This window comes from Nycticebus coucang, chromosome 8 (assembly GCF_027406575.1).
Source record: "Nycticebus coucang isolate mNycCou1 chromosome 8, mNycCou1.pri, whole genome shotgun sequence".
Taxonomy (NCBI): Eukaryota; Metazoa; Chordata; class Mammalia; order Primates; family Lorisidae; genus Nycticebus; species Nycticebus coucang.
This window is the reverse complement of record NC_069787.1, coordinates 32,576,148-32,601,847: the sequence shown is the minus strand read 5'-3', so window position 1 is coordinate 32,601,847 and position 25,700 is coordinate 32,576,148. Positions and strand designations below refer to the sequence as shown.

The following is a 25,700-nucleotide window of genomic DNA, read 5'->3' as shown; positions in this document are numbered from 1 at the left end:
ATTTCCTGGAGAGAAAGTAGGAAATATAAATGTTTTAGACCACAGCATATATTAAAGGAACATAGACTAGCATTGATATTTTTAGTTCTTTTCTTCAAATTGATTGCTAACACATGCATGTTATATTTCAATATCTTATTAATTTCACTTGTTAGTCTGTATTTATGCTTCTGTATGTGCAGAGTTTTTTTTTTCCCAACAGAGTTTAAAATTCTATTTTTAAAATAGATTTTGTTTGGATTTCTAAGCAGGTTTGGGAATGATAGCATTTAAAATACTTTAAGTTCCTTTTCATCTCTAAATAAAGTCTATACATTGTTCTAATATTGGAACAATTTTTGACCTGCAAGAAAAAAGTGATAGAACTCATTCTATTCTTGGAGCATTTGATTCTGAAATAGAAAATTGGGGAAAAACAAATAGCAGAGCTCCTATTAAAGGTGAAAATTGACTTCTTTTAAAATTCAACTCAAAATTGCTAGTTTCTTTGAATTTATTGTAGCAAAGTCTTTTGTTTTAAAATGAGGTAAAATACAAAGTTAATTTACATACTAGCTTCTTTGAAGTATAATTTTGCTTACCAAGTTGTTGCGAATTTTGAATATTCATGTTCAAAGGAATTTTATAATAACACTGCCACAACGTATAGGACATGTCTGCGTTATAAGTCTCTGATGAGCTTTAGAGTTTGCTGTGGTTTCCACTCTGGTCAGAGGACACAGACAATTCTTGTCTGCCTTTTAACTTGAATACCAGAATGTGACATTTGCATCTGTTTGTTAGTATTCTTATGTAAGGAGAAGTCCAAAATATCATTAGGAAAGTAAAACTTTAATAAGAAGGACTGAATCCTGCTAGGCCAACATAATTTCTAGAGAGCAGGGGCTAACGTTTTCATGTAGGAAAAACGTTTCCCCTCATACATGTATAGACAGAGTACCTAGCGCCTTGTTTTATTTTAATCTCAGTGTTGCCAGTAAGAACTTAGGTTGATGCAAGGTATTTTATCTACAGTTCCTGATGGTGAGAGATACAGACTAAAACGCCTGCAGACATAAGCATGAGATGAAGGTAGACTGTCTGGGTTCATATCTCAGCTCCACCACTTATTAGCTATGTGCCTGAGGCAAGTTATTCAAACTCTCTTATCTCATTTTTTTTTATCTGTAAGATGAAGGTACTAGTAATACCTTCCTCATAAGGTTGTTGAAAAAGATTACTTATGCTCATACTTATAGAGTGCTTAGGACAGTACCTGAAATATAATTGTGTATCAATCTCATAATTTATTGTTACTGTCGTGATGGTATCACTGAGTACCCCCTTGAAACTTACCAGCTTCATCCAAGGCCTTATTATTTAGCTCCATCCTGAAGGTGTCTAGGAGTCCATCTGATGTGCAGAGAATACCCTGTACATAACCTGAACTTGGCCTATTTGGATCCTCTTCGTTTGCCCTTTAATTTCTAGGCCATAAATTTCAAAGAGGCACAGCCAGTTCCCCAGGTTACAAACGAGATAGGTTCTGTAGGCTTGTTCTTAAGATGAATTTGTATGTAACTTGGGACAGGTACATTTATTTCCCTATTACCTGTAATAGGCTCTGTTCATAAGTGTTTGTAACTTGAGTACTGCCTCCAGTTCGAAGTGTCAGTGGAATGTCTGGCAGTACTGGGTCTGTGTTCCTGCATGGCACAGTTGTCTGGACCAGAGCAGCAGCCACCTTTTCAGACAGAAGCTGAGTTCTGCCACTTCCTCTTGTTTTCACACTTTCTTCACTTCAGCCATTTATATCATTTGCTTGGTCACATAACATTTCTTTGCTGCCCATGGTTCTCAGCTGTGAGTCCTGCACACTCATGTTCCACTAGCCCCTTACTGGTACGTTGCCAAATTTGCATCAATGTATAAAACATATTTGTCAAAGTCAAGTGTGCACGATGGTGTGTTTTTTTTCTTTTTTTCTGTCAGAAGGAACCTTGACCTAGGCAGATGTATCTGAGCTATTAGAGCTGGATATAACCAAGCCAAGGAAAATTGAGATACTGAGTTTTGCCTTCTGTGTAAGAGCACGAGTGGGACAAGCTGTGTAGCTAAGTGTCACAGTGCCAGGGATCAGCAGGGATAACTGATTCTTAGAGCAGGTTTCAGGGTCTGATAGTTCTGTGCAATGGAGACTCTTCTGTGTGCTGTGTTGCATGATGAGTAATAGCATCCCTGGCCTCTACCCAGTAGGGGTCAGCAGTCCCTTTAGTGTCCCCAGAGGGTGGGAAGACATTATTAGATTATTGTGCTCTTGTTCCTATGGACGTATTCAGTGCTGCTTTTTGTCTTTGAATCTGTTCAAATATCTACTTTAAACCCCAGTTTTCTGAGGATGCAGTATTTATTTTGTGGGCATTTTGCTGCAGTGGCAGAGGGAGGAGTTATTCTTCCCTGCTTTCTTCTCCAGCTAAGCCCAGCTGCTGACACTTTTAAGAAGAGGCCATCTGCAGACTTCTGAGGCCAGGGGCTCAGCTCCTGCTCTGCTGTTAGCCCTGTGATCCTAGGGAGGTCAGTCCCCTCTCCCCGGCTTGGCTAGAAAATGAGGTGGTTAGGACAGATCAGCAACATTTAGGCTGTGAGTCAGGAAATACTGAAGGATTTCTGAAACTTTAGTACTAGTCAAGGTCATTTAACAAGAATGTCCCACATTTTTTACCTTCTTGAAATAGAGTAACTTCAGGAAGGAATCATGTAACATCAGGGTCCTGTAGGGGAACATCCAGAGGTGCTTTAGATGGCTGCATTAGTTTTCTGTTGCTGTGTAAGAAATAGCCAAATACTCAGCAGTGTAAAACACTTTTTATGATGTCACAGTTCTATAGGCAGTGGCCTGGGTACTGCGAAGCTGAGTTCTCAGTGCCTCAAACGGCAGTGGCCTGGGTACTACGAGGCTGAGTGCTCAGTGTCTCACACGGCAGTGGCCCGGGTACTGTGAGACTGAGTTCTCAGTACCTCAAACGGTGGTGGCCTGGGTACTGTGAGGCTGAGTGCTCAGTATCTCACACAGTAGTGGCCAGGTACTGCGAGGCTTAGTGCTCAGTGTCTCACAGGTTAGTGACCTGGGTACTGTGAGGCTGAGTTCTCAGCGTCTCACACGACAGTGGCCCAGATACTGTGAGGCTGAGTTCTCAGTACCTCACACGGTGGTGGCCTGGGTACTGCGAGGCTGAGTTCTCTGTGTTTCACATGGTAGCAGTCAAGGTGTTGGCAGGGATGAGACCTTATCTGAGGCCCAGGGTCATCTTCCAGCTTGTCAGGGCTGTTGGCACATTTCACGTCCTTGTGCCAGCATGACTAAGAGTGTTGTCTTGTTAGTTAGTGGATGGGGATGGCTTCAAGACTGCTATCGGGACCTTGCTGTGTGGCCCTCCATAGACCCTTTTATAGTATGGCAGTTTACTTTTTCAAAGCTAGCAAGAGATTCTTTCTCGCTTCAGATCTCTTTGGGAAGGTCCCAGTTCTTCTACGGAGTTACCTGGAAAGGAGTCAGGCCCTCCAGAAATCTCTCCCTTTTGATGAACCCAGAGCCACCTGAGCAGGGACCTTAATTGTATCTGCAAAATCCCTTCACTCTGGATGTGAAATGTCATGTAATCACAGGACTGCACTCCATCCTATTCCCAGGCACATCCTCACTGGAGGGGAGGGGATCCTACCGGGCGAGTAGAACAGGGACTGGGAATCTTTGGGGCCATCTTAAATTCCACTTACCCCAGTGGCTTTGGATGGAAAAAGACTGAAGAGCGTGCACACCTTTTCTTAGATCTTATGACTAATGCTGTAACTTGTCTTTTCCGCTCAGTTTGTTAGTGCCCTTTCTGTGTTTTTCTTCTGTTTTCTCAGGAGGAAGATGAATGTGCAGGTGTCTTCTGAGCTGTGCCTGGGTGTTTGGAGTTGCTTGTGCATGGGCTGTGGTACTGATGTACTCGGTGACTCGTGCTCCTCCCTGACTGCTGCACACGCACGGACACACAGTCCGAGCTGAGCGGTTCACCTGGGCTTTCAAGAACCACCGAGGTGCAAAGCGATTAAGAAATGCTCTTAAGGCTCGGCGCCTGTAGCTTCGGCGCCACATATACCAGCCACATATACCAGAGCTGGCGGGTTTGAATCCAGCCCAGGTCTGCCAAACAACAATGACAACTAAAACCAAAAAATACCCAGGCTTTGTGGCGGGTGCTTGTAGTCCCACCTTACTTGGGAGGCTGAGGCAAGAGAATCGCTGAGCTGTGATGCTACAGCACTCTACCTACAGTGACAGCTTGAGGCTCTGTCGCCAAAAAAAGAAAAAAAGAAAGAAATGGTTTTAAGATCTTGATATCCAGTCTTCTTTTTAACTGTACATGGAACTGACCGAACACTCTGTGGGTAGAAATCATGGGCAGTTTGTTGCAGGATGCAAAACTTGCAGTTTTCAATACTCTGCAGAATTCTTCTGTTTACCAAATAAAACTGTGATAAAAGTTGATGTATTAATATCAGGTAGATTATTTATGACATATGATATATCAGGTCAAAAAGACCTGATAAACTTGCCAAAATTTACTCAATAATTTAAAAGATTTTTCGCCAAAAAAGTACATCTTGTGGTTTTTATAACACAGTAGTATTGTTTGTTAGAACTCTGGGATTCTTTATTAAGCAACTGATGATTTTCTAGGAGCTAAAATTTTATACTTAAAGTTTCCAAAAGCCAAAACTGTTCCCATCCCACTCCTCCTAAATAATGTGCGAGTTTTTGGTTCTCATGGTTGTGAGGAGTTTGAAGAAGCCGTGTCTAAATATAGAAGATGAAGTTCTTTTTCTTTAATAAGGGCATTGCCCAAATTTAAAGATAGAAGAAAGCATATCCTTTTTTTCTCCAGTGTATCTGCACATTTTTCTTCTAAGGTGGTTCTCTACGAGTAATATGATTACATAATATAATCATTGCTGCAAAAACTAGAATTCCTGGTTGGGATTTTATTTTATTTATTTATTTTTGAGACAGAGTCTCATTATGTTGCCCTTGGTAGAGCGCTGTGATGTCACAGCTCACAGCAACCTCAGACTCTTTGGGCTTAAGTGATTCTCTTGCCTCTCTGGGACTACAGGTGAACGCTACTTTTTTTTTCTTTTTTTTTTTTTTGGTTGGAGTTCTTGTTGTTTAGCAGGCCCAGGCTAGGCTCGAACCCGCCAGCTTTGGTGTATTTGACTGGCACCGTACTCACTGAGCTATGGGCGCTGAGCCCTGGTTAGGATTTTAAAAGGTGATGTTAACAGATGACAGGTTTATATAATAAGGGTAGAGGATTTTTCATTTCACAAATTTGAGTGATCCTTTACCCTGTGTGACTTACGGTATACTTATAAACTTTAATACTGATGTATTTTCTAAATGCCAGTGGCTAGGGAACAAAGAATAAAGGCAGAGTCACAGCCACTCTCAAGAAGTTTAAGAGTTAGCATCACTTAAATCAGGTTAGAGTTTGTACAACCATAATGAAGTAGAGAAGTATATATGGTGGCATACCTGACTCCAAATTTCCTGTATGTCAGGAGTCCCTGTATGTTAATAATTTGGGTCTGATGAATCTGTTTCTTTTTTCTTTCTTTTGGTATTGAATACCAAAAGTATTAAAAGTTGAGAGATGCCAGAAGCAAGTGAGCCTGTATATTTTGGGAAAATTCATATTATAGCTAGGGAAATAAAAATTATAGGCAAAGATAACATACCAGTATGTGTTGTGTCCTGTTAGTCTGTTCTATTTCATCAAGGAACTTTATCTGCTTCCTTTAGGTGGTTCATTTTTCAGATGGGGGAAAATGAAGTTAAATAATTTTTCTTTGAAACAGACTTGCTTATCTAGCATTTTAATGCTTTCCTGATGTATTATTAATAAGCTAGTTCTTGTGACTGTTTCATTTCTTTCACACTTGTTTTGACTATGTTTGGTTAAAACTGAGCAGGTTTTCTTTATGTGCATCCAGATACTGTAGATAAAACGGTATTGGAAGCCCTTACAACTTAAACCTTCAGCTCAATTGAAATCAAAGCACTGATGACAGCAGTATAATCTTCAGTGGGCTTTTAGACAAATAATAGAAATTAAACTTAGTTAAATTAGTTTAAACTTGAATTTTTGGTAGTAAAATAAATATAACAAAATTTTTGTTATATTTTAACCTTTTTTAAATGTGTAATTCAGTAGCGTTAATTACATTTATAGTATTGTGCAACCATTACCACTATCTATTTCCCAAGCACTTTCATCACCCCAGACACAAACTCTATAACCGTTAAGCAACGACTCCCCTTTCTCCGCTCACCCCAGCCTCTGGTAACTTCTGATCTACTTTCTGTCTCTATGATTTTGCCTGTTCTGGCTATTCCATGTAAGTGAATCTTGCAATATTTATCCTATGTTTTACTTTGCACAGTGTCTTCAGGGTTTATCCATGTTGTAGTTTATAGTTTATATCAGAACTCCATTCCCTTTTATGGCTGAATAATATTATATTGTATTGATATACTGTTGTGTGAATGTCTCCAAGTTGATGCAGAGAAATGAGTCGTGCAGTGAAATAATCTGAGTAATAAGGAGGTCTACTTACACTCTCATGGCAAGTGGCAATCTTTGTTTCTTCCACCAAAGCTTATGTAGGCACATAACGTAATCAATAAACACATGACTTAAACCTTAGCCCCAGGCCTTTTACTGCCTGGTACTTATACAGATAAATCAGATTAACTGATAACCATTTTACTAACATTGTCTAAAACTATCCTTATGGGCTAAGGTTTAACCGGTTTAACAGAGAACTACTTCGCTAAAGTTATTCTTATGTTAAGTAATCAAAAACAAAACCACAAAACAAGATTCTGGGGAAATAAGCTGTTTGAATGCTTGGCCATCTGGAGGCTGTTAATCATGTTTAGGGAGTAGTCTGGAAAATTCTGAGATCTACAGGTGACTGTCTGCAGCCCTGCCTCCACGAAGCTCCGCCCTAAATCACCTTTACATGATTAGGTTCTAAGCCACATATGGAGTTCTATTCCAGGATTTTTTCCTTTCTAACTCACAAGACTTTAAACTTGCTATTCACAAAATGGAACCATTTAAAGGTTTACTTATAGGCTTTTTGCCTGTAATATACCACTTTTGAGGGAGAGGTAAAGGGGATAAAGGTGTTGCGGGAGGGTGGGGGAGAGCAGGACGGAGAAAGGGAAAGGCTATTTTAGTTGTCAAAAATTGCAAGTATTTGTCAAGTACAGCATGATGTTTTGAAATATATATATATATAGTGGCACAGTTAGATCGAGCTAATTAACCTATTTCTTTCTTATTTTGTGTGGTCAAAACATTTAAAATGTATTCTCTTAGGTTTTTTTTTTTTAAGGATAACAATATATTGTTGTCAACGTAGTCCATGTTGTGCAATAGATGCCTTGAACTTATTGTTCCTATCTGACATTTTGTGTCCTTTGACCAATGTTTCCCCAGTATGCAACCCCACTCTGCAACCCTCAAGCCCCAGGCAGCCACCATTCTACTCTCTTCTGTGACTTTGACTTCCTTAGATTCTACATGTAAGTGAGATCATGTGGTATGTATTTCTGTGCCTGGCTACGTTGTTGCAAATGACAGGATTTTTTTTCTTTTTGTAAGGCCAGTAGTATTTTGTTACGTACATGTTAGTTTACTATACTTTCTTTATCCATTTATATCTATCGATAGACTTAGAGGTTGATTAGATCTCTTGTCTATTTTGAATATGCTGCAGTGAACATGGCGGTGCAGATATCTCTTTGAAATACTGATTTCATTTTCTTTGAATATATACCCAGTAGTGGGATTGATGGATCGTATAGTAGTTCTGTTTTTAATTTTTTGAGGAACCTCCATACAATTTTCCATGATGGCAGCACTAATTTACAGTCCCACCAACCATGTGCAGGTGTTCCTTTTTCTCCACATCCTCACCAACACTTACTCTTTGTCTTGCTAATAATAGCCATTCACATGGGTGTAAGGTGATATATCATTGTGGTTTTAATTTTCGTTTCTCTGGTTAGTGTTGAACATTTTTTCACATATTTGTTGGCCACTTGTCTTCTTTTGAGAAATGTCTATTCAAGCTATTTGCCCATTTTTAATTTTTTAATGGGATTGTTTGTTTCCTTATTGAATAGTTTGAATTTCTAAATTTATTTTGGATAGTAATTTTTCTTTTTTTTTTTTGAGACAGAGTCTCACTATGTCACCCTGTGTAAAGTGCCGTGGTGTCTTGGCTCACAGCAATCTCAAACTCTTGGGCTTAAGCAATTCTCTTCCTCAGCCTCCCAAGTAGCTGGGACTACAGGTGCGCGCCAAAATGCCAGGCTATTTTTTTGTTGTTTGGCAGGCCTAGGCTGGATTTGAAACTACCAGCTCCAGTGTATGTGGTTGGCACCCTAGCCGCTGAGCTATAGGTGCTGAGCCTGAATTGTAATTTTTTTGTCCGATGCGTGGTTTGCATTTTTCCCATTCCATAGTTTGTTTCTTCTGTTGATGGTTTCCTTTGTTGTACAGAAGAAGCCTTTAGTTTGTTGTGATCTTGTTATTCTGTTCTCACTTCTGTTCCTGTACTTTTGGGGTCTTTAATTCTTTTGTATGCTAACATTGGTCATTTTTTTCCCAATTGAGTCATGATCTTTAAACTGAGTGTAGCCCACCTTAAAAAAAAAAAAGGAACCTAATTTAATAGGGAACTTATTGTAAATCAATGCCAATCTGTGCTCCAACCACAGGAAACTTACTGGATTCTCCAGACAGGCTGTGCAAATCTGCTTAATACCTACAGTTCTCCAAGTGTGGTCCCTGGACCAAGAGCATCAGCATCACTTGGGAATTTGATATTAATGCAAACTCTCAGGCTCTACCTAAATTGGAAATCTGGGATAGCACCTAGAATCTGTGCTTAAGAAGCCCTCTAGGCTTGGCTCCTGTAGCTCAGCGGCTAAGGCGCCAGCCACATACACCGGAGCTGGGTGGATTTGAATCTAGCCTGGGCCTGCCAAACAACAATGACAATAGCAACCAAAAAATAACAGGGCATTGTGGTGGGCGCCTGTAGTCCCAGTTACTTGGGAGACGGAGGCAAGAGAATCGCTTAAGCCCAAGAGTTTGAGGTTGCTGTGAGCTGTGATGGCACAGTACTCTACCCAGGGCGACAAAGTGAGACTCTGTCTCAAAAAAAAAAAAAACAAAAAAGAAGAAGAAGAAGAAGTCCTCTAGATAATGATGGTGCATGCTGAGATTTATGCTGTTCTCTAGATTCCGTTCTTGACTTTTATAACATAGCATCTTGGCTTAGCTGTGATGTTGTCCTGTCTAGTAGGGAACACCCTACCTGCCAAGAAAAACCTCTAGCTCTGGGGTTCCAGAGTTGTACTATTGTGAAATACTGTAGTTTGTTGGGTATTCCTTCCAGTTTGAGAATCTCTTCAGTGTAGAGATTTGATTTTCTTTCACTTCTTTACAGATCATCATGCTTAACAAAATGTAGAGGTCCTTTAAAGGCTTGTGAATTTGAATGGTGTGCACAGTGGGTAGGGGACAGGGAGTGTAGAATTATTACAGGGAAAAAGAGATGAAGCAAGTTGTTTGGTTTGTGGGGTAGGGGGAACAAAGGCAAGAGTTGGGTTTAAATTAAAAAAATTCTTGGAAGATTTTCTTAAGCTTTCTGATTACTTAGCTTTCTGCCTGTTTTTTGTCTTATTTTAAGAGTGGTATGCTGTTTAGATTCAAAATTATCAGGAGGAACTTTGTCTTTAGTCTATTTTGTGCTGCTATAACAGAATACCATAGACTGGGCAATTTATTATGAAGAAATTTATTCCTCATAGTTCTAGGGGCTGGGAATTTCATGGTTTAGGGCTAGCATCTGGCAAAGGCCCTTTTGCCACATCATTCTGTGGCAGAAGGGTGAAGGGTGAGAGGTTAATAGTGAGAGAGTTGAGGGGTAGCACACCCAGGAGGGCAACCTCATCCTTTTACAAGGAACCTACTTCTGAGACAACAGCATTAATCCATTCACGAGGTTGGCGTCCCATGACCTAAACACCTCCCGTTAGACCCACCTCTCAGTTCTACCACCTTTTGGATCAAGTTTCCAACACGTGAACTTGGGGGCACATTCAAATCATGGCAAACTTGCTTTAAAATACCTATGAGGTTGTCTGAAAAGAACTTTGAAGATAATTATATGAGTAGGATTGGGGATTCTGTCTCGACTGTTTTTTCCTTTAGGGTATAGCAGTGTCGTTGAAGGAAGAAGTCCTTTTGGTTTGATACATGCTTTAGGTTTTTAAAGAATAACATCCATGTACCCTACAAAATTTAAATGTACAACTAGTTGAAAATATCATTTAAAGTTTTGGCACACAGTTTCTCATTAAACAAATAATGGGATCCATGTTTTCCAGTTTATGGGATAAAAATAACGTAATCAGTGATTGCTACAGCTTTAATCTCATTACGGCTGCAGTGGAATTTTTTCATTAAGACAAACCTCTTTTCAACCACAGATACATTTCTTAGCTTAGGCTTTGTAAAGCTTCTGAAAACTTGAGGTTGCATTGGCATTGAGTATCTCGTCTTTAACAGACTTGTAGGGCTCTTTTTGTTTCCCACAATTTTCTGCATGTTTGTCTCAAATGAACCATAACATGATTCAGTGCCAACATGTGGTTTTAATAACAAATAAGCATGGGCAAATAAATGTTGACTTAGAATTTGAGGTTTTATATGTATGTCATGACTTTAACATCTAAGTAAATTTATAGCTTAGCGCTAAGTCAGTGTTAAATAGCTTATCAGTTAAACTACATGTGATTTTCATTCTAGGTATCGTTTCTTTGGGGTGTCTGATATTGAATACCACATTGTTGATAAAAAATTTTTGCGAGGCTTTCATAATATGTTTCTAGTTCTGTTGTATGATTAAGTGGTAACTACTTCCCCTAAGAGCTCTTATTTACCTTCTTGGGTTTTAATTATTATGGTTTATGTAGCTTCAAAATGACGGTTTTAAGATAATAAAATGTGGTATTATAAAACTCTTTTACAAAAGTTCCTATTGCAAATGAGACTTTTGGAGTAGGAATTTGCTAGAGTGGCTGTTCTGAGCATGTAAGGATTAGGCATAACTGGAGACTTTTTTCCTCTCTGGTCAGAACAGCATGGAGCAGCTGGTTTGTGTAAGTGTGTGTGGGAGAGATGGCATCATGGAGGGGGGGACGTCTGGGAGTCAGTAGACATCACAATGAAGTTGAGGGTCTTGCCTTTAACAGGCTTTGACTAAACTAAAACCACATTTACATTCAACTTCCCAGTAAAAAAATAATATTCTGGTCTAAAAAAAGTAATAATGAACTAAAATGAATCTAAAGTAATGTACTACTTTAAGTTTAAAGTTATTAAAATTCATTTATAAGCACAATTTTATTCCTTTTGCCTTATATTTTGTGTCAGTTAGGAAGGAAAAAGCCCTATTCCTTCATTTTTTTACATTTGATGGTTGGGGGCTTGCAAATTAAATTGGCAGAAGACAGATTAGCATAAGAAAAACAGATTTAATTATGTACATATACACAGGAGTTAACAAATGTGACTTACTAGGGCAGTTAGAATTTTGGGCTGGATGTACCTTCTTATTAATGGATGGAAAGGTTTGGAGGGCGCTTCCTGGATAACAGATGACTTCTTATAGTGGGGAGGAGGAAAGAGTCACTTATGGGAAAACAAATGACTTTTTGGAAAGATGAATGTCCCTCAGGAGAATACATAGGGAACATAGTAGTTTTGCAACAGTGTCTGGTTGTTGTATGGACTTCTCCAAGAAGAGAAGATCAGAGTTACTTTTCAGGAGGGGATTTATGAAAAAATTCTTTTGGGAGCCTCTGCTTTTAGGCAAATAAGGAATTTCAGGAACTCTAAAGACTTTGGCTTCAAGTAATTTTTGTGGCACAGTGGCTTATTCTGGACCTCCCTTCCTATCATAGCTTTTTTACTTTTTTCATTTCTGGGAACAATATTCTGTTTTTACATCATGATATATTGTCTTTAAAACACTTGTTCATTTTAAATCAGTTTTATTGAGGAGTTATTTTTACATATGAGAAATATATCTATTTTAAATATACAGTTCAGTATGTTTTGACATAGTCATACAATCTTGTGACCCCATCACCTCAAGTAAGATACAGAAATAGAACAGATGTCCACAAACTTTTTGCATAATGGGCCAGATAGCAAATATTTTAGCCTTCCCAGGCTATACAGTCTCTGTAGCAGCTGCTCTGCTGCCCTCACAGTGTGAATGGAGGGGCGTGGCTGTTGAGTAAAGCTTTCTTACCAAAGCAGGCAGCCAACCTGCAGATTATAGTTTGCCATTTTCCAACATAGAACATCTTTATCACCATTGTGCTCTTTTATGGTCGAGTCTTCAGTTCCAGCCCTAGCCCTCTCCACTTATTTATTCTGCTATCTACCACTTTAGATCTGATGTATGTGTTGTAGAGGATTTAACATAAATCATATAGTATGTATTCTTTAGTGTCTGGCTTCTTTTACTATGCATGTTTTTGAAGTCCCACTACATTGTTGCATGCATAGTGGTTAATTCATTTTTGTTGTTAAGAAGTATTCAATTATATAAATGAAGTACAGTTTGTTATCTTTTCTCCTGTAGGTATACATTTGTGTTACCAGTTTTGGGCTAATATAAATAAAACAACTATGAGCATTCTTATACAAGTCTTTGTGTGAATATTTGTTTTAATTTCTTTTGAGTAAATACCCAGGAGTAGAATAGATGGGTCATATGGTATGTATTTAACTTTTAAGATACCATCAGACTGCTTTCTAAAGTACCATGTTGTGTTTTTACCAGCTGTGCAAAAATTCTGGCTGTTCCATAGCCTCACCAGTACTTGGTGGTATCAGTCTTCTTAATTTTCTACTTTTCCCTTTCTTATTTCTTTTTTTGCTTTACTCCACTGGGTAGGCTTTCCAGTAAAATGTTGACTAGAAGTGGTGACCCTGGACATCCTTGCTATTTTCCCAGTCTCAGGGAAAAGGCACACAGTCTTTGCCATTAAGTATCACATCTGCTGTGAATTTCTTATAGATGTTCTTTACGAGGCTGGAAAAGTTCCCTACTACTCCTACTTAGGTAATTTTTAATTTAGCCTAGTCACAAGGGATGTTTAATTTTTCAAGTGCTTTTTCTGCATTCATTGAGATGGTGATAAGGGTTTTCTTTATTCTGTTAATGTGGTAAATTTTATTGACCTCAGACTGGTGAAGCAACATTGGATTCCTGGGATGGATCTTACTCCTCCTTGATGTATTATCTCAGGGATCCAAAGTTGCTTCAGCAGTCTGAAGTGAATATGGTTGACTTCTGGATTCGACTTGCTAATATTTTGTTAAGGATTTTTTTCTTTGTTGTTTTCTTTTTCCTACTGCTTTGGATTTACTTTGCTGTTCCCATGCCAGCTTCTTAATTGTAAGCTTAGATTGCTGATTTGTAGACTGTTTTGTTTTTTTTCTTATCTGATGTAAGCATTTAAATTTGCAAATTTTCCTCTAAGTACCAGAGTAGCCATAACCCCACCCAACTCTGATACGTTGTGTTTTCATTTTCATTAATTTTCTGAAGTACCTTTCCACATTTTATATATTCTGTAGAATATATAAAGTCAGATAATATATAAATAAAATCATAGGTTTTTTTTTTTTTTTTTGAGTAGATCACAGAGCTGAGGTTGGAAGGCAGCTGGGTGAGCTGAATTGCAAAGGGTCACAAGCCCCTTCCCCCCCAAAGAAGAGGCAGGACACCCAGAACCACTTCCCCTTTGACAGAGGGTGAAGGTACCGTAACAGTAGGTAAGAAGATATTCTTAAAGGCTACAGCGCATTGCGACAGGTTAGAGTTCCTGGAAGTCTCAGGTACCAGGAGAGTCTGCATCCATTCATCAGCTCATTTCCATGTTCCTGTACCAGGGGGCAGGCAGGAGACAGAAAGCCCCCTTACCACGCAGAGTTTCAGGGTGGAGTGGGAGCCCATCTACACTTGGGGCTCATACGAATACAAGGCTTTGATCAGCTGACCCTGGAAAACAGGCCTAAAACTTACCCACATCTCAGAACCTTCACTGAGATAAACCTTCACTGAGATAACGCTCCCCTTCACCCCAGCCTCAATCCTGGACAGAGGTTGGCTGCTGATTGTGGAGAGGGGATACAAATCTCAGTCTTGTCATTAAGCTAGGAAAATGCCATCTGTCATATGGAGAGGGCCAGAAAATAAAACCTAAGTATCTTATTTCTTATTTTTTTTGGAGGGAAATGGCTGGTTCCATATGGGATGATTGTCAGGCTTCTGGCTGACTCTGATCCAGGCTCTTGTTGCAGGGCATACTGACATGGTAAATTTACTCAACTGAGACTATTTTTTTTTTTTTTTTAAATCCTACAACCATTGTTTATTGTACAGGTGATCCCCAACCCACATGATGGTTTTATTGGTAAGATTTCTGGTAGCGAGCTCGGGCACCAGGGCCTCCAAACTTTTTGGATTCACAGCGACGGGGGTCAGCTACAAGCAGAGTCCGGTCATATTGGATGAGGATGTCTTTAATCTCCTTCTTGGAAGCCTCGTCCACATATTTCTGGTAATAGGCCACCAGGGCTTTGGAGATGGACTGACGGATAGCATATATTTGGGCCACATGACCACCACCTTTCACACGGACACGAATGTCTACACCAGCAAACCTCTCCTTGCCCAGAAGCAGAACAGGTTCCAGTAGCTTGTACTGCAGTGTGCGCGGCTCAATCATCTCCAGGGGCCGCCCGTTCACCTTGATGAGGCCATTACCTCGTTTGCAGTGCGCCACGGCTGTGGCAGTTTTCTTGCGTCCGAAGACCTGCACGGACTGCAACGGGCCCTTGGACGGCATGGCTACGGGCCTAGAGTGAACGTCCTCACCGCGCGGCCCCACAACCGGAAAAGGTCAACTGAGACTATTGTTCAGGGTTCAAGCCAGAGTATTAGTGTTCCTTCTGAGAACCGCCTGTTGGACATCTTTGTTTTATATTTGAGAGGTATCTATTCTTGTTAGTATACTTAGATCTTGAGGTTTATATTAAAGATATATTAATCTGTTACCATGTACATTGTAAATATATTCCCAGTCGTGAATCATTTACCTTTTAATTTTCTTTTTTTTTTTTTTTTTTTTTGGCCGGGGCTGGGTTTGAACCTGCCACCTCTGGCATATGGGACCGGCGCCCTACTCCTTGAGCCACAGGCGCCGCCTGGGGACCTTTTAATTTTCTATGGGACTTTTATGTTTCATAGGGAAGTCTTACTTTTTTTTTTTTTTTTTTTTGGCCAGGGCTAGGTTTGAACCCACCACCTCCGGCATATGGGACCGGCGCCCTACTCCTTGAGCCACAGGCGCCGCCCGGGAAGTCTTACATTTTTATACAGACAAATCTATCATTTCCCCCTTATCCTTACTTCTTACTTGTAGGAAATATTGTACCCTGACCTTGATCATAGGCTCGGTTTCTGCTTGAGAGACTTTTTAAAGAGTCACAAGAATGGCATGTAGTTGTGTATGTGCAGGTGGGCAGAAAACTGACCTCCAATAAAGAGTGTATATGTGAGGTGTGGCAATACCAGGCCTAATGGCTATGGGAAAGATTTTCTAGATTGCAGAGGTCTTTTGACACTGGAGGCAGAGGTGGTGTTCAAGGTCCACAAAGGTGGAGACATTCTATCTGATCTTCTCCATGGCTTCCCTATCAGTGCTGATATCTGATAAGCAGCTTTTATCTATTTCTTCCTGTTTATGATAATAAATACGGAACCAGGGTTTGCTCGAGAGGCCTCCTCCCTGAGCTCCTCAGTCCCCCAGCACAGACTCTTTGTCAAGCCTCTTCATTCCTCACACCAAAACCCCTTTACTTACTTCACTCTTATGAAAAGTCCTGTACTGATGTTTTTTTCCTAAGTTATAATTCACATATTCTGAAATGCACTGATCTTAAGTGCCCAGAGGGGCACATTTGCACACACGTACACATCCCTGTGACCACTACCCTGATCAAGATACACGTTTTCATCACTCAAGAGGCTCTTGTGCGCCCCTTCCCAGTTCATGTTCACACTGCTTTTCCCCAAGAGTTAACCACCATTTTGACTTTTAGCACCACAGATCAGTTTTATCTGTTCTGACCGTTGTATAAACAGAATTACACACCATGTGTTCTTTCCTCTCAGCATTCTTTCTCTCTGAGGTTCAGCTGTGTTATTGTATGCATAGTAATTCTCTTCTACTGTTTTCCTTTATACTATTCCATTGCATAATGTTGCACAATTTGTATATCGATTCTCTTATTCACAGATAATTGGGTTATTGGTTTATTGGGTTATTTGTGGCTATTATGGGCAAACATTTATGTATACTCGTTCTTTATGTATACATGTCCTTTGTGAGTTTAGTCTCTCATTTTTCTTGGGTATGTATATGGGGGAAGAATGGGGGGGAAAGACAGAAAGATGGATATTTATCTTAATACCTATAGATACTGCCAAATTCTTGTCCAAAGTGGTCGAACCAGTTTACACTTTCAAAAAAGGTATCTTCTCAGTATTTTTCTCTTGATGGAGAGTGCCTTTTAGCTTTATGTATTTTTATCACAAATTCTCCTTTAGTTCATCTTTACACTATAACATCTAGTGTGAGAAATGTTGTTGTTTAGCAAAAGCAATTGCTGTACGTCAAGATCAGTACCCTCCTTTAATAATGTTATTTAAGCTCAGATAAATTCTTGGGGTTGTTGTCAGGCAAAATTTTATGGTAGTTATTTCTAAGTATTCTGGCATAGAGGATACTTGGGTATGCCATTTAGTTGATTGTGTTTAAATGAAAAACGAAAATGGTTTATCTTTTATTTAAAAGTATGGGAGACTAGTCTGTTGTCTTGAAGTTCCTTTTTTTTTTATTTTAGTGGAAATCTGGAAATCACATGCTTAGGGTATCTTATTTGAGTCTTCTGCTGACTCCCATAGGAAAGGCTGTTCTTGTGTTCATATCATTTGTACTTGGCTTGATGAGTGAAATAGTATGACTGAAGAGAATTGTTTAGACACAGGGAAAGGGGTTTGAATGTTATTACCCATAGAATAGTTGAAGTGCTTGGTCTTTGAAATCAAATCAAATAAAGAACATAGGATCCTCCAAAGATGGATCCACTGTTGGTTGGTTACCGACTCTTTGTCAATAGTTTAGCTCCACCAGAGGGATCAGTCTTAGTCCCTCAGTTTGCTCAGTGGCTTCTTTGCCTTTATTTGTAGACATTCTGTGGGGAAATTTCTCATTTTCCTCCTTCTTGCTTTTGGACATGCTGGCATTGACTACCTGCTCTATGTCAGGTGAGTAGCACGTCTACCTGGCGCATAACACAGATGCTAGGGCATGCCCCTGATTCCTGACCACACGTCCAAACTCTGTCAGTTCTCTTCTTATTTTAGGTGTCTTAATTTCTTGCAAGAAGTCCTACTACAGTAGAGTAATGAGGTTTTTTAACTTACCCGCAAACCATAAAATGATATGGTTGGGGTCACCACAACATGAGGAACTATATTAAAGGGTCGCTGCATTAGGAAGGTTGAGAATCACTGGCCTAGAACCTAATGCCATGTAAAATGGGACCCCACTGAGAGGCTCCACAGGCCTGAGAGTCAGGCTCGTTAGTGGGCTGCAGTAAGAAATGCCAGCCTGGAACGAGGGGAAGCTATCGGTTGTGTTCTTCACAGCTTTCCAAAGAGCCACACCTACGTGGTTTTATCTAGCAAGCCGTGGATGTGGATTTAAATCCCGTACCTACTGTGTGCTAGGTTCCATGTTAGTACATTCCACATGTAGGAACTTGTTGCATTACAACGTATCTATCTGTGAGCACCTATTGAGGTTAAAGGATTTAATGATACAGCAGAATGAGGTCAATCCTGCAGGTAAGCAGGCCACTTGAGATTACTGTATTCCTTTCAGGTAGGAGTCTGATAGCACCTTAAGGCAGAGTGGTTTGATTGCCTACAGATTTGTGTGTTGTTTTTTTCTTTCTGTGTTTTAGCTTAGTAAATCTGAGACTTTAGTATGCTTGAGTTACTCTCTAATAAGATTGTTCAGGCAGTCCCCAAGTTGCAAACATCCAACTTGTATATAATATTCACATAGAAAGGGAGGATATTACAGTAAGTCCCCAAGTTACAAACATCTTACTGATGTACACACTTATCAATGGAGGCTATACAGGTAATAGGTAAACATAGTGTTCCAACTTACACACAAATTCAACTTAAGAACTGAGCCTAGTTTGTTCATAACCCAAGGACAGCCCTACATCTAAGGCCAGGTATCCTATACTTTAAGGGCAAATTAAGAGAAATTAATGGAAATTTTGAGGTGAGTTGAGTACTTTCTTCCTTGGCTGTGTATCACTACTCAGCTTATGGTTTGCTTCCCTCCCCTGCAGTAGGATTTCCCCTTCTGTATGGGAGGATTGCTTTGACTTCTGCTGTATCTTGGTCTCCTTTGACGTGTCCACAGTTCTAGTACAAGCATTTCTCTCAGAGCATCCACAGAGACTTGGGATACTTGAGTGTGGGAGACTTGAGGCATATATTCTACACAAATCAAAAGGTAACTAGACTGAAAGTCAGAAATTGTAAGGAAAGTTGGGACACACTCTTGCCTTGTTTTTATATCAGCTAAGTGAGGTTTTATGAATCAATGGATGGGTGCATTGACAGGTGGTTAGCTCATTGATTCATCAGACATATACTCAGTCCTCCCTATCTACAAGGTACTGTGCCTAGGAAACATCTGTTAACAGGATCCATGCAGTTCCTGCCCTTTGCTCTCACTAAGCTCACAGTCTGGTAGGTGAAACAGACATTGTTATATTTGAATGTAGTGAGTGCTTCACTCATGAGCACTCAGCCATGAGAATGTCTGAGTAGGACACCTGATCTAGCGTGGACCAGTAGTGAATGTCCTGATTTATGAGTAGAAACTAGGTGAGAAGGGTGTGGGTGTGGGGAAGGCTGAGAAAATTGTGTGTGTGAAGCCTTGGGATGAGGCCATTGTAGCATGAAAGACCAAGCAGGGTGAAGTGGCTTGAAATGAGCCAGTGTGTGCAGGTCTTGTAGACAGTGGGAGGACGTGTTTCTTTATCCTAAAAGCAGTGGAAGATCATTGATGATTTTAAACAGAAGATGCTCATTTTGTTGGGCTCTTTTTAAAATGTTGCTTGCCTTTGGCTCCTGGAGAGTGCATGGTGATGGAGGAGTGAGAAGAGAGGTCGAACAGAGAGTCAGGGTGCTGCAGGAGACCAAGTGGGAGGTAGTGGGAGCTTGGACTAGGCGCATGATGGGGGAGAACCAGGCACATTTAGGAGAGCAAACTAACTGGGACTGTGAAGAGACAAGCAGAACCACAGGTTTCTAACATTACCTCCTAGATGTGACCATGCTGACCCAGACAGGGAATCCGGAGAAGGGTTGGCTGTAGGGGCTGGGGTGTTAGACTCTGAGACAGATTGTGAGATATACTGAGTTTAAGTGAGTTGCCTGTGAGATGGCTAAGTGGAGGTGCTATGTGCACAGTTGAACATACGGATCAGGAGCTAGAGGAGCTGTCTTGGTTAGAGAGAGATATTTTAGACGGAATTTTAAAAAAATCAATCTGTTTGGGTTGGCCAGCAGCTTTGTGAGGTTTTTATTGGAATGTCCAATATTTTTTTTTTTTTTTTGTAGAGACAAAGTCTCACTGTACTGCCCTCAGGTAGAGTGCCGTGGTGTCACACGGCTCACAGAAACCTCTAACTCTTGGGCTTACGCGATTCTCTTGCCTGAGCCTCCCGAGCAGCTGGGACTACAGGTGCCCGCCACAACGCCCAGCTATTTTTTTGTTGCAGTTTGGCCGGGGCTGGGTTTGAACCTGCCACCCTCAGCATATGGGGCCGGCGCCCTACTCACTAAGCCAGAGGCGCCGCCCTTTTTTTTTTTTTTTTTGTAGAGACAGAGTCTCACTTTATGACCCTCAGTAGAGTGCCGTGGCCTCACACAGCTCACAGCAACCTCCAACTCCTAGGCTTCAGCGATTCTCTTGCCTCAGCCTCCCGAGTAGCTGGGACTACAGGTGCCTGCCACAATGCCCGGCTGTTTTCTGGTTGCAGTTTGGCCGGGGCCGGGTTTGAACCCGTCACCCTCGGTATATGGGGCCGGCGCCCTACAGACTGAGCCACAGGTGCCGCCCGGAATGTCCAATATTATAGAAATTTGAAAATACCACAGATCATACCAATAAATCCTTTTCTAAAATTTTAAAATAAAGTATCTTATATGACAGCAGCAATGAAGGGAAAGTGGAAAATTAAAAACCTTGAAGTAAGGTGGCCAGCGTCTGTGGAGAAGCTGCCAGCCAAAGGTGGTGTCAGTGTTTCGTTAGGTCTGATTTTCCCAGTTAGTACCTCTCTTTTATGGAGTAAATAGTGAGACTGAGGGCACATTGAGTAATTTGGTGATTTGGCAGGTCTGGATTCTGACAAGAGTCTGTTTGGTTTCATAGCTCTTGCTCTTCCCACTAATTATGAGAACAGTTAAAATAATAATCTATAGTCAACTTAAAATCTTTTTTTGAGATTGTTGCCTTGGCTGGAGCTGACTGCAACCATGAACTCCCAGGCCCCAGGAATCCTCCTATCTCAGTTTCCTGAGGAACTGGGACTATAGGCATGTGCCACCACACCTGGATAATTTTTTCTATTTTTTTTTAGAGATGGAGGCTTACTAAATTGCTCAGTCTGGCCTTGAACTCTTGGCTTCAAGTCACCCTCCTTCCTTGGCCTCTCCAAGTGCTGGGATTATAGGCATGAGCCACCATACCCAGCCTTAACATAATTTTTTAAAGCACCTGTTATGCCACACATATATGGAATATCCTTTATTTAGAATAATCCTAAATAAATAGCCTACCTTTTAGGACCAGGTGCTGTGGCTCACGCTTGTAATCCTAGCACTCTGGGAGGTCAAGGCAGGTGGATTGCTTGAGCTCAGGAGTTCGAGATCAGCCTGAGCAAGAGCAAGACCCTGCCTCTACTGAAAATAGAAAAGCTAAGGCAGTGCCTGTGGCTCAGTGAGTAGGGCGCCGGCCCCTTATACTGAGGGTGGCAGGTTCAAACCTGGCCCTGGCCAAACTGCAACAACAAAACATAGCCGGGCGTTGTGGTGGGCGCCTATAGTCCCAGCTACTTGGGAGGCTGAGGCAAGAGAATCGCCTAAGCCCAGGAGTTGGAGGTTGCTGCGAACTGTGATGCCACAGCACTCTACCCAGGGCAACAGCTTGAGACTGTGTCTCAAAAAAAAAAAAAAAAAGAAAGAAAATAGAAAAGCTAGCTGGGCATAAGGATGCATGCCTATAGTACCAACTACTCAGGAGGCTGAGGTAGGAAGATTGCTCAAGCCCAAGAATTTGAGGTTGCTATGAGCTATGATGCCACTCTACCTAGGGCAACAGAGTAAGAATCTGTCTCAGAAGAAAAGAAGAAATAGTACACCTTTAGACTTCTCTGTTTGTGCTTTGTACCAGAGTTGTCTCAGCCAACAAAACTTAAAACCTTGGAATCTTAGAATGATACAAAGTTAACATTGTAAGGGACTTGAGAGCTCTTAGGTAGTTTTACTGGGTAGACAAGGAAATAAAGACATGAAGGTCACAGATCCTGTGACTGGGAAAGGCAGACTACGCCCACCTCCTCATCCCTCCCTGTACAGGGGTACACTGCTGTTCTCACTTTTCTTTTTTTTTTTTTCTTTATCTTTTTTTTTTTGTAGAGACAGAGTCTCACTTTATGGCCCTCTGTAGAATGCCGTGGCCTCACACAGCTCACAGCAACCTCCAACTCCTGGGCTTAAGCGATTCTCTTGCCTCAGCCTCCCGAGCAGCTGGGACTACAGGCGCCCGCCACAATGCCCGGCTATTTTTTGGTTGCAGTTTGGCCGGGGCCGGGTTTGAACCCGCCACCCTCCGTATATGGGGCCGGCGCCTTACTGACTGAGCCACAGGCGCCGCCCTGTTCTCACTTTTCACTTCTCTGAGCTCTCACTTAAATTGTGAAAGCTCTGCCATGTGTTCTTTTGAAAGGCCTCTGAAACCTGTTCCTGTCTCCAGTTCCTACTTTTTCTACCCTAGTTCAAGTCTCTCCACATCCCTTGCGGGATCCTAACTGGTCTTTACCTGAAGCACCAGCACGCCTCTGTCCCTCTCCAGCTCACAGGGACTTCACCCTCTCTGTAGAGCCTCCCGTTTCCCATCAGGCGGTACTCGCGGTGGCCTACAGCAGGGCACAGCCTACATATTCCCTTTCCCTGTGCCCACTGAAGCTGTCCCCACCAGCCAGCTAACTTAGATGAGTTACTGCTCCCCAGTGGCTTTTCCGGATCTGTACTTTTCTATTTTTTGCCCCTTCTGCCAAAAGATCCTACTCTCCACCTTCACCTTTTCACAGCTTGTCCTGCAGCTGCTCGCAGTTGATACAAATGATCACTCTTGCCTGAAGACCCCTCTTAAACTGTGAGCATTATGCCCTCATTACTAACTTTTAATTTCACCAGGGGTCCTTGAATCTTTCAGGAAGTCTGTAAATGTTTGTTGAATAAATGCTGTGTTATTTTTTCTTAAAATTTTATTTTCTTAAAAGGACTAAAATTTGTTTTAGTTATTTGGATTCAAAGACTATAAATGATCTTTGGCATTTTGATAACTTTTCCAATACACTTGTGTTTACTGTGCCATTGGTGTCTGGTTTCTGGTTTCCACATTATTTTTGATATCGTTTCTGGATCCTGAGAGAAAAAATTATAGATGAATGGCAGCTAGAGTCATAGGGTTTCATGGAAACAGTCCTGATTTGAAAACTGAAATTGAATCACTGGTAATTTATTACTTGGAAGTATTGGTATTTGTATAGTTATTTTGCAGAGAAATTACTTCACTGTTGTATTATCTGTAATATACTTAAGTGCTTATCTCTTGACTAGTATTTCCATGTACAGTAAAATATGTGTTATTTTACTCTATAAGAGTGGTCAGCTTGTGAAATATTCAACGATAATAGTTGACATTTGAAGGACTCTGATGAAGGGTCTACATTCCTAAAGCCAGGTGCTGTGGCTCATGCCTGTAATCGCAGCACTTTGGGAGGTCGAGGTGGTGAATTGCTTGAGCTCAAGAGGTGAAGACCACCCTGTCTTTAAAAAAATAGCCAGGAGTTGTGGTGGGCACCTGTAGTCCCAGCCACTCTGGAGGCTGAGGCAAGAGAATTGCTTAAGCCCAGGAGTTTGAAGTTGCTGTGAGCTATGAGGCTGTGGTACTCTACCAAGGGGCACAGAGTGAGACTCTGTCTTAAAAAAAGAAAAGGGTCTACATTCCAGAGATAGCCAAGACAAGGACTTTTTTTTTTTTGTAGAGGCAGAGTTTCACTTTATGGCCCTCGGTAGAGTGCCATGGCCTCACACGGCTCATAGCAACCTCCAACTCCTGGGCTTAAGTGATTCTCTTGCCTCAGCCTCCCAAGTAGCTGGGACAAGACAAGGACTTCTAATATTACTGTCTAAACCTGCCCTAGAGGATTCATTAATTAACGTAAAGAATATTCATGGTCCTGTGTCCCACCAGGATTCTGTTTCTTGAAGGATAGTCCCAGACAGAACATTGCTGTAGCTGAGTAGACTGCCTAAAACAGCGGGAGTGGAGACTTAGCTTAAAAATGAAGTTTCTCCTACCTTTTTTTGTGAAGGGTTGATAATAAATGTCTGTTTGAAAGTTCCCTGAGGCTGCCTTTCATTGTAAATATCACAACATAAGGATGTTGTTGGGAAGCACCTCTGAATCTCTTGGCCCTTGCCCACCTCTCACCTTCCTTGGCTCTACTAGTATTTAATGCAAACAGACAAATCTCAAAAGTGAGTTAGGTCCCCACAAGTAAACTCTCTCACCTCCCCAAACTCATGTGTGCACAAACAGTTGTGATGGCTGGGGCCGATTCACATAGTCTGACATTTTAGAATACAGATTTGGGACTTCCCACTTCTCTCTGGATTAGCTTTACTGTGTCATGCATGTAGGTCCAAAAGTTCCTGCCTGTATTATGTGGATATGTGGGGTTTTTACCTATTTGGGGGGGTGGGGGGGACGGAGAATAAATTTTTAAACTGATTTATATGTTATAACTGCGTGTTTCTTAAACTTTCAGGGTTTTTCTATCTTTTGCATGTATTTTACACTAAAAAGATCAATTATAAAAGGGTTCACTGAATATTTTAATTTAGGAAATAAAACAAGGAAATTCTTGGTTAAGTCTGTAGATTCAACATGGCTTTGTAGCTTACACAGTGGAAAATGATTATTTCATCCTGCTTTTCTCATAGGAATGTGTCTTAAAGAGTTTTGAAAGTAAAAAAAAAGGTTTTGAATGTTGGACAATTGATACTATTGTTTTTTTTTTTTTTCAAGACAGAGTCTCACCCTATTGCCCTCAGTAGAGTCCTGTGGCGTCACAGCTCACAGCAACTTCCAACTTCTGGGCTTAGGCAATTCTCTTGCCTCAGCCTCTAAGTAGCTGGGACTACTGGCACCTGCCACAATGCCCGGCTATTTTTTGTTGCAGTTTGGCTGGGGCCGGGTTTGAACCTACCACCCTCGGTATATGGAGCCAGCACCCTACCCACTGAGCCACAGGTGCCGCCCGATACTATTATTCTTACATAAATAATTTCATGTCTTCGGTGTATGTGTACACGCACACATATACACATGCCAACCAATTTTTATGTTCTTCTCTTCCCCACCCCCACTTTCCCTTTCCCTGTTTCTGTAAAAAAATTTTTATAAATTTACCCATTGGGAATTTTTTCGTATCTTTTGGACCAAAATTGAGATGGAGTTACTAGAAAAATTGATGGTGCGATCTGCCCAACTTTCTTGCTTACCTACTCTGTTTCCCCGAAAATAATCTTATTTTAAGGTGTGCTCCCAAAGATGTGCTAGGTCTTATTTTTAGGGGACGTTTTATCTTTCCTGTAAGTAGGTCTTATTTTGGGAGGATGTCTTATTTTCGGGGAAACAGGGTACTATACAGATAACAATTGCAAACAAGGAGACAAAACCAGTTTTCATCTTTATTGTTAAACTAGTAGCTAATTATTCTTCCTGTGATATAAAATGTGACTCTTACCAAGGGGCACCACAGAATTGGTTTCAGAGCCTTCTCCTAATAGGGAGTTGGTCCTGCAACTGTGGGGTTTCATTGGGGGTAAAACTTCCAATCACAAAACTTCAGTATTCATCTAATTGTTTTCTCAGCTTTGGAATTGGAGAAGGATTAACTTTTAAGAGATGAAAGGCAGCCAGCCTCTCCACCTTTTGAACTTTCACCACTACTTCGAGTTATACGACTAATTCATTTAAATCTGTTTTAGCAATCATTTATTAACTGTCTATAATGGGTCATGGACTGTCATTGTCATGGGGATATGAGGCCGTTAACTTATAT

The 25,700-nt window shown here is 40.9% G+C and overlaps 2 protein-coding genes across 6 annotated transcripts in view; one reads left to right on the top strand and one right to left on the bottom strand.

Annotated features, from left to right (window-relative positions):
• Positions 1-25,700, top strand: part of SLC25A26 (solute carrier family 25 member 26) — a 162,535-nt gene that overhangs the window by 67,300 nt on the left and 69,535 nt on the right. The window lies entirely within an intron of this gene.
• Positions 14,522-15,091, bottom strand: LOC128591165 (40S ribosomal protein S16-like). The gene has a single exon (XM_053598521.1). The coding sequence runs from the start codon at positions 15,032-15,034 to the stop codon at positions 14,594-14,596; it is 441 nt and encodes a 146-aa protein (XP_053454496.1). The 5' UTR covers positions 15,035-15,091; the 3' UTR covers positions 14,522-14,593.

Coding starts and splice junctions, on each gene's coding strand:
- LOC128591165 (XM_053598521.1), bottom strand. CDS start 15,034: ATGCCGTCCAAGGGCCCGTTGCAGTCCGTGCAGGTCTTCGGACGCAAG.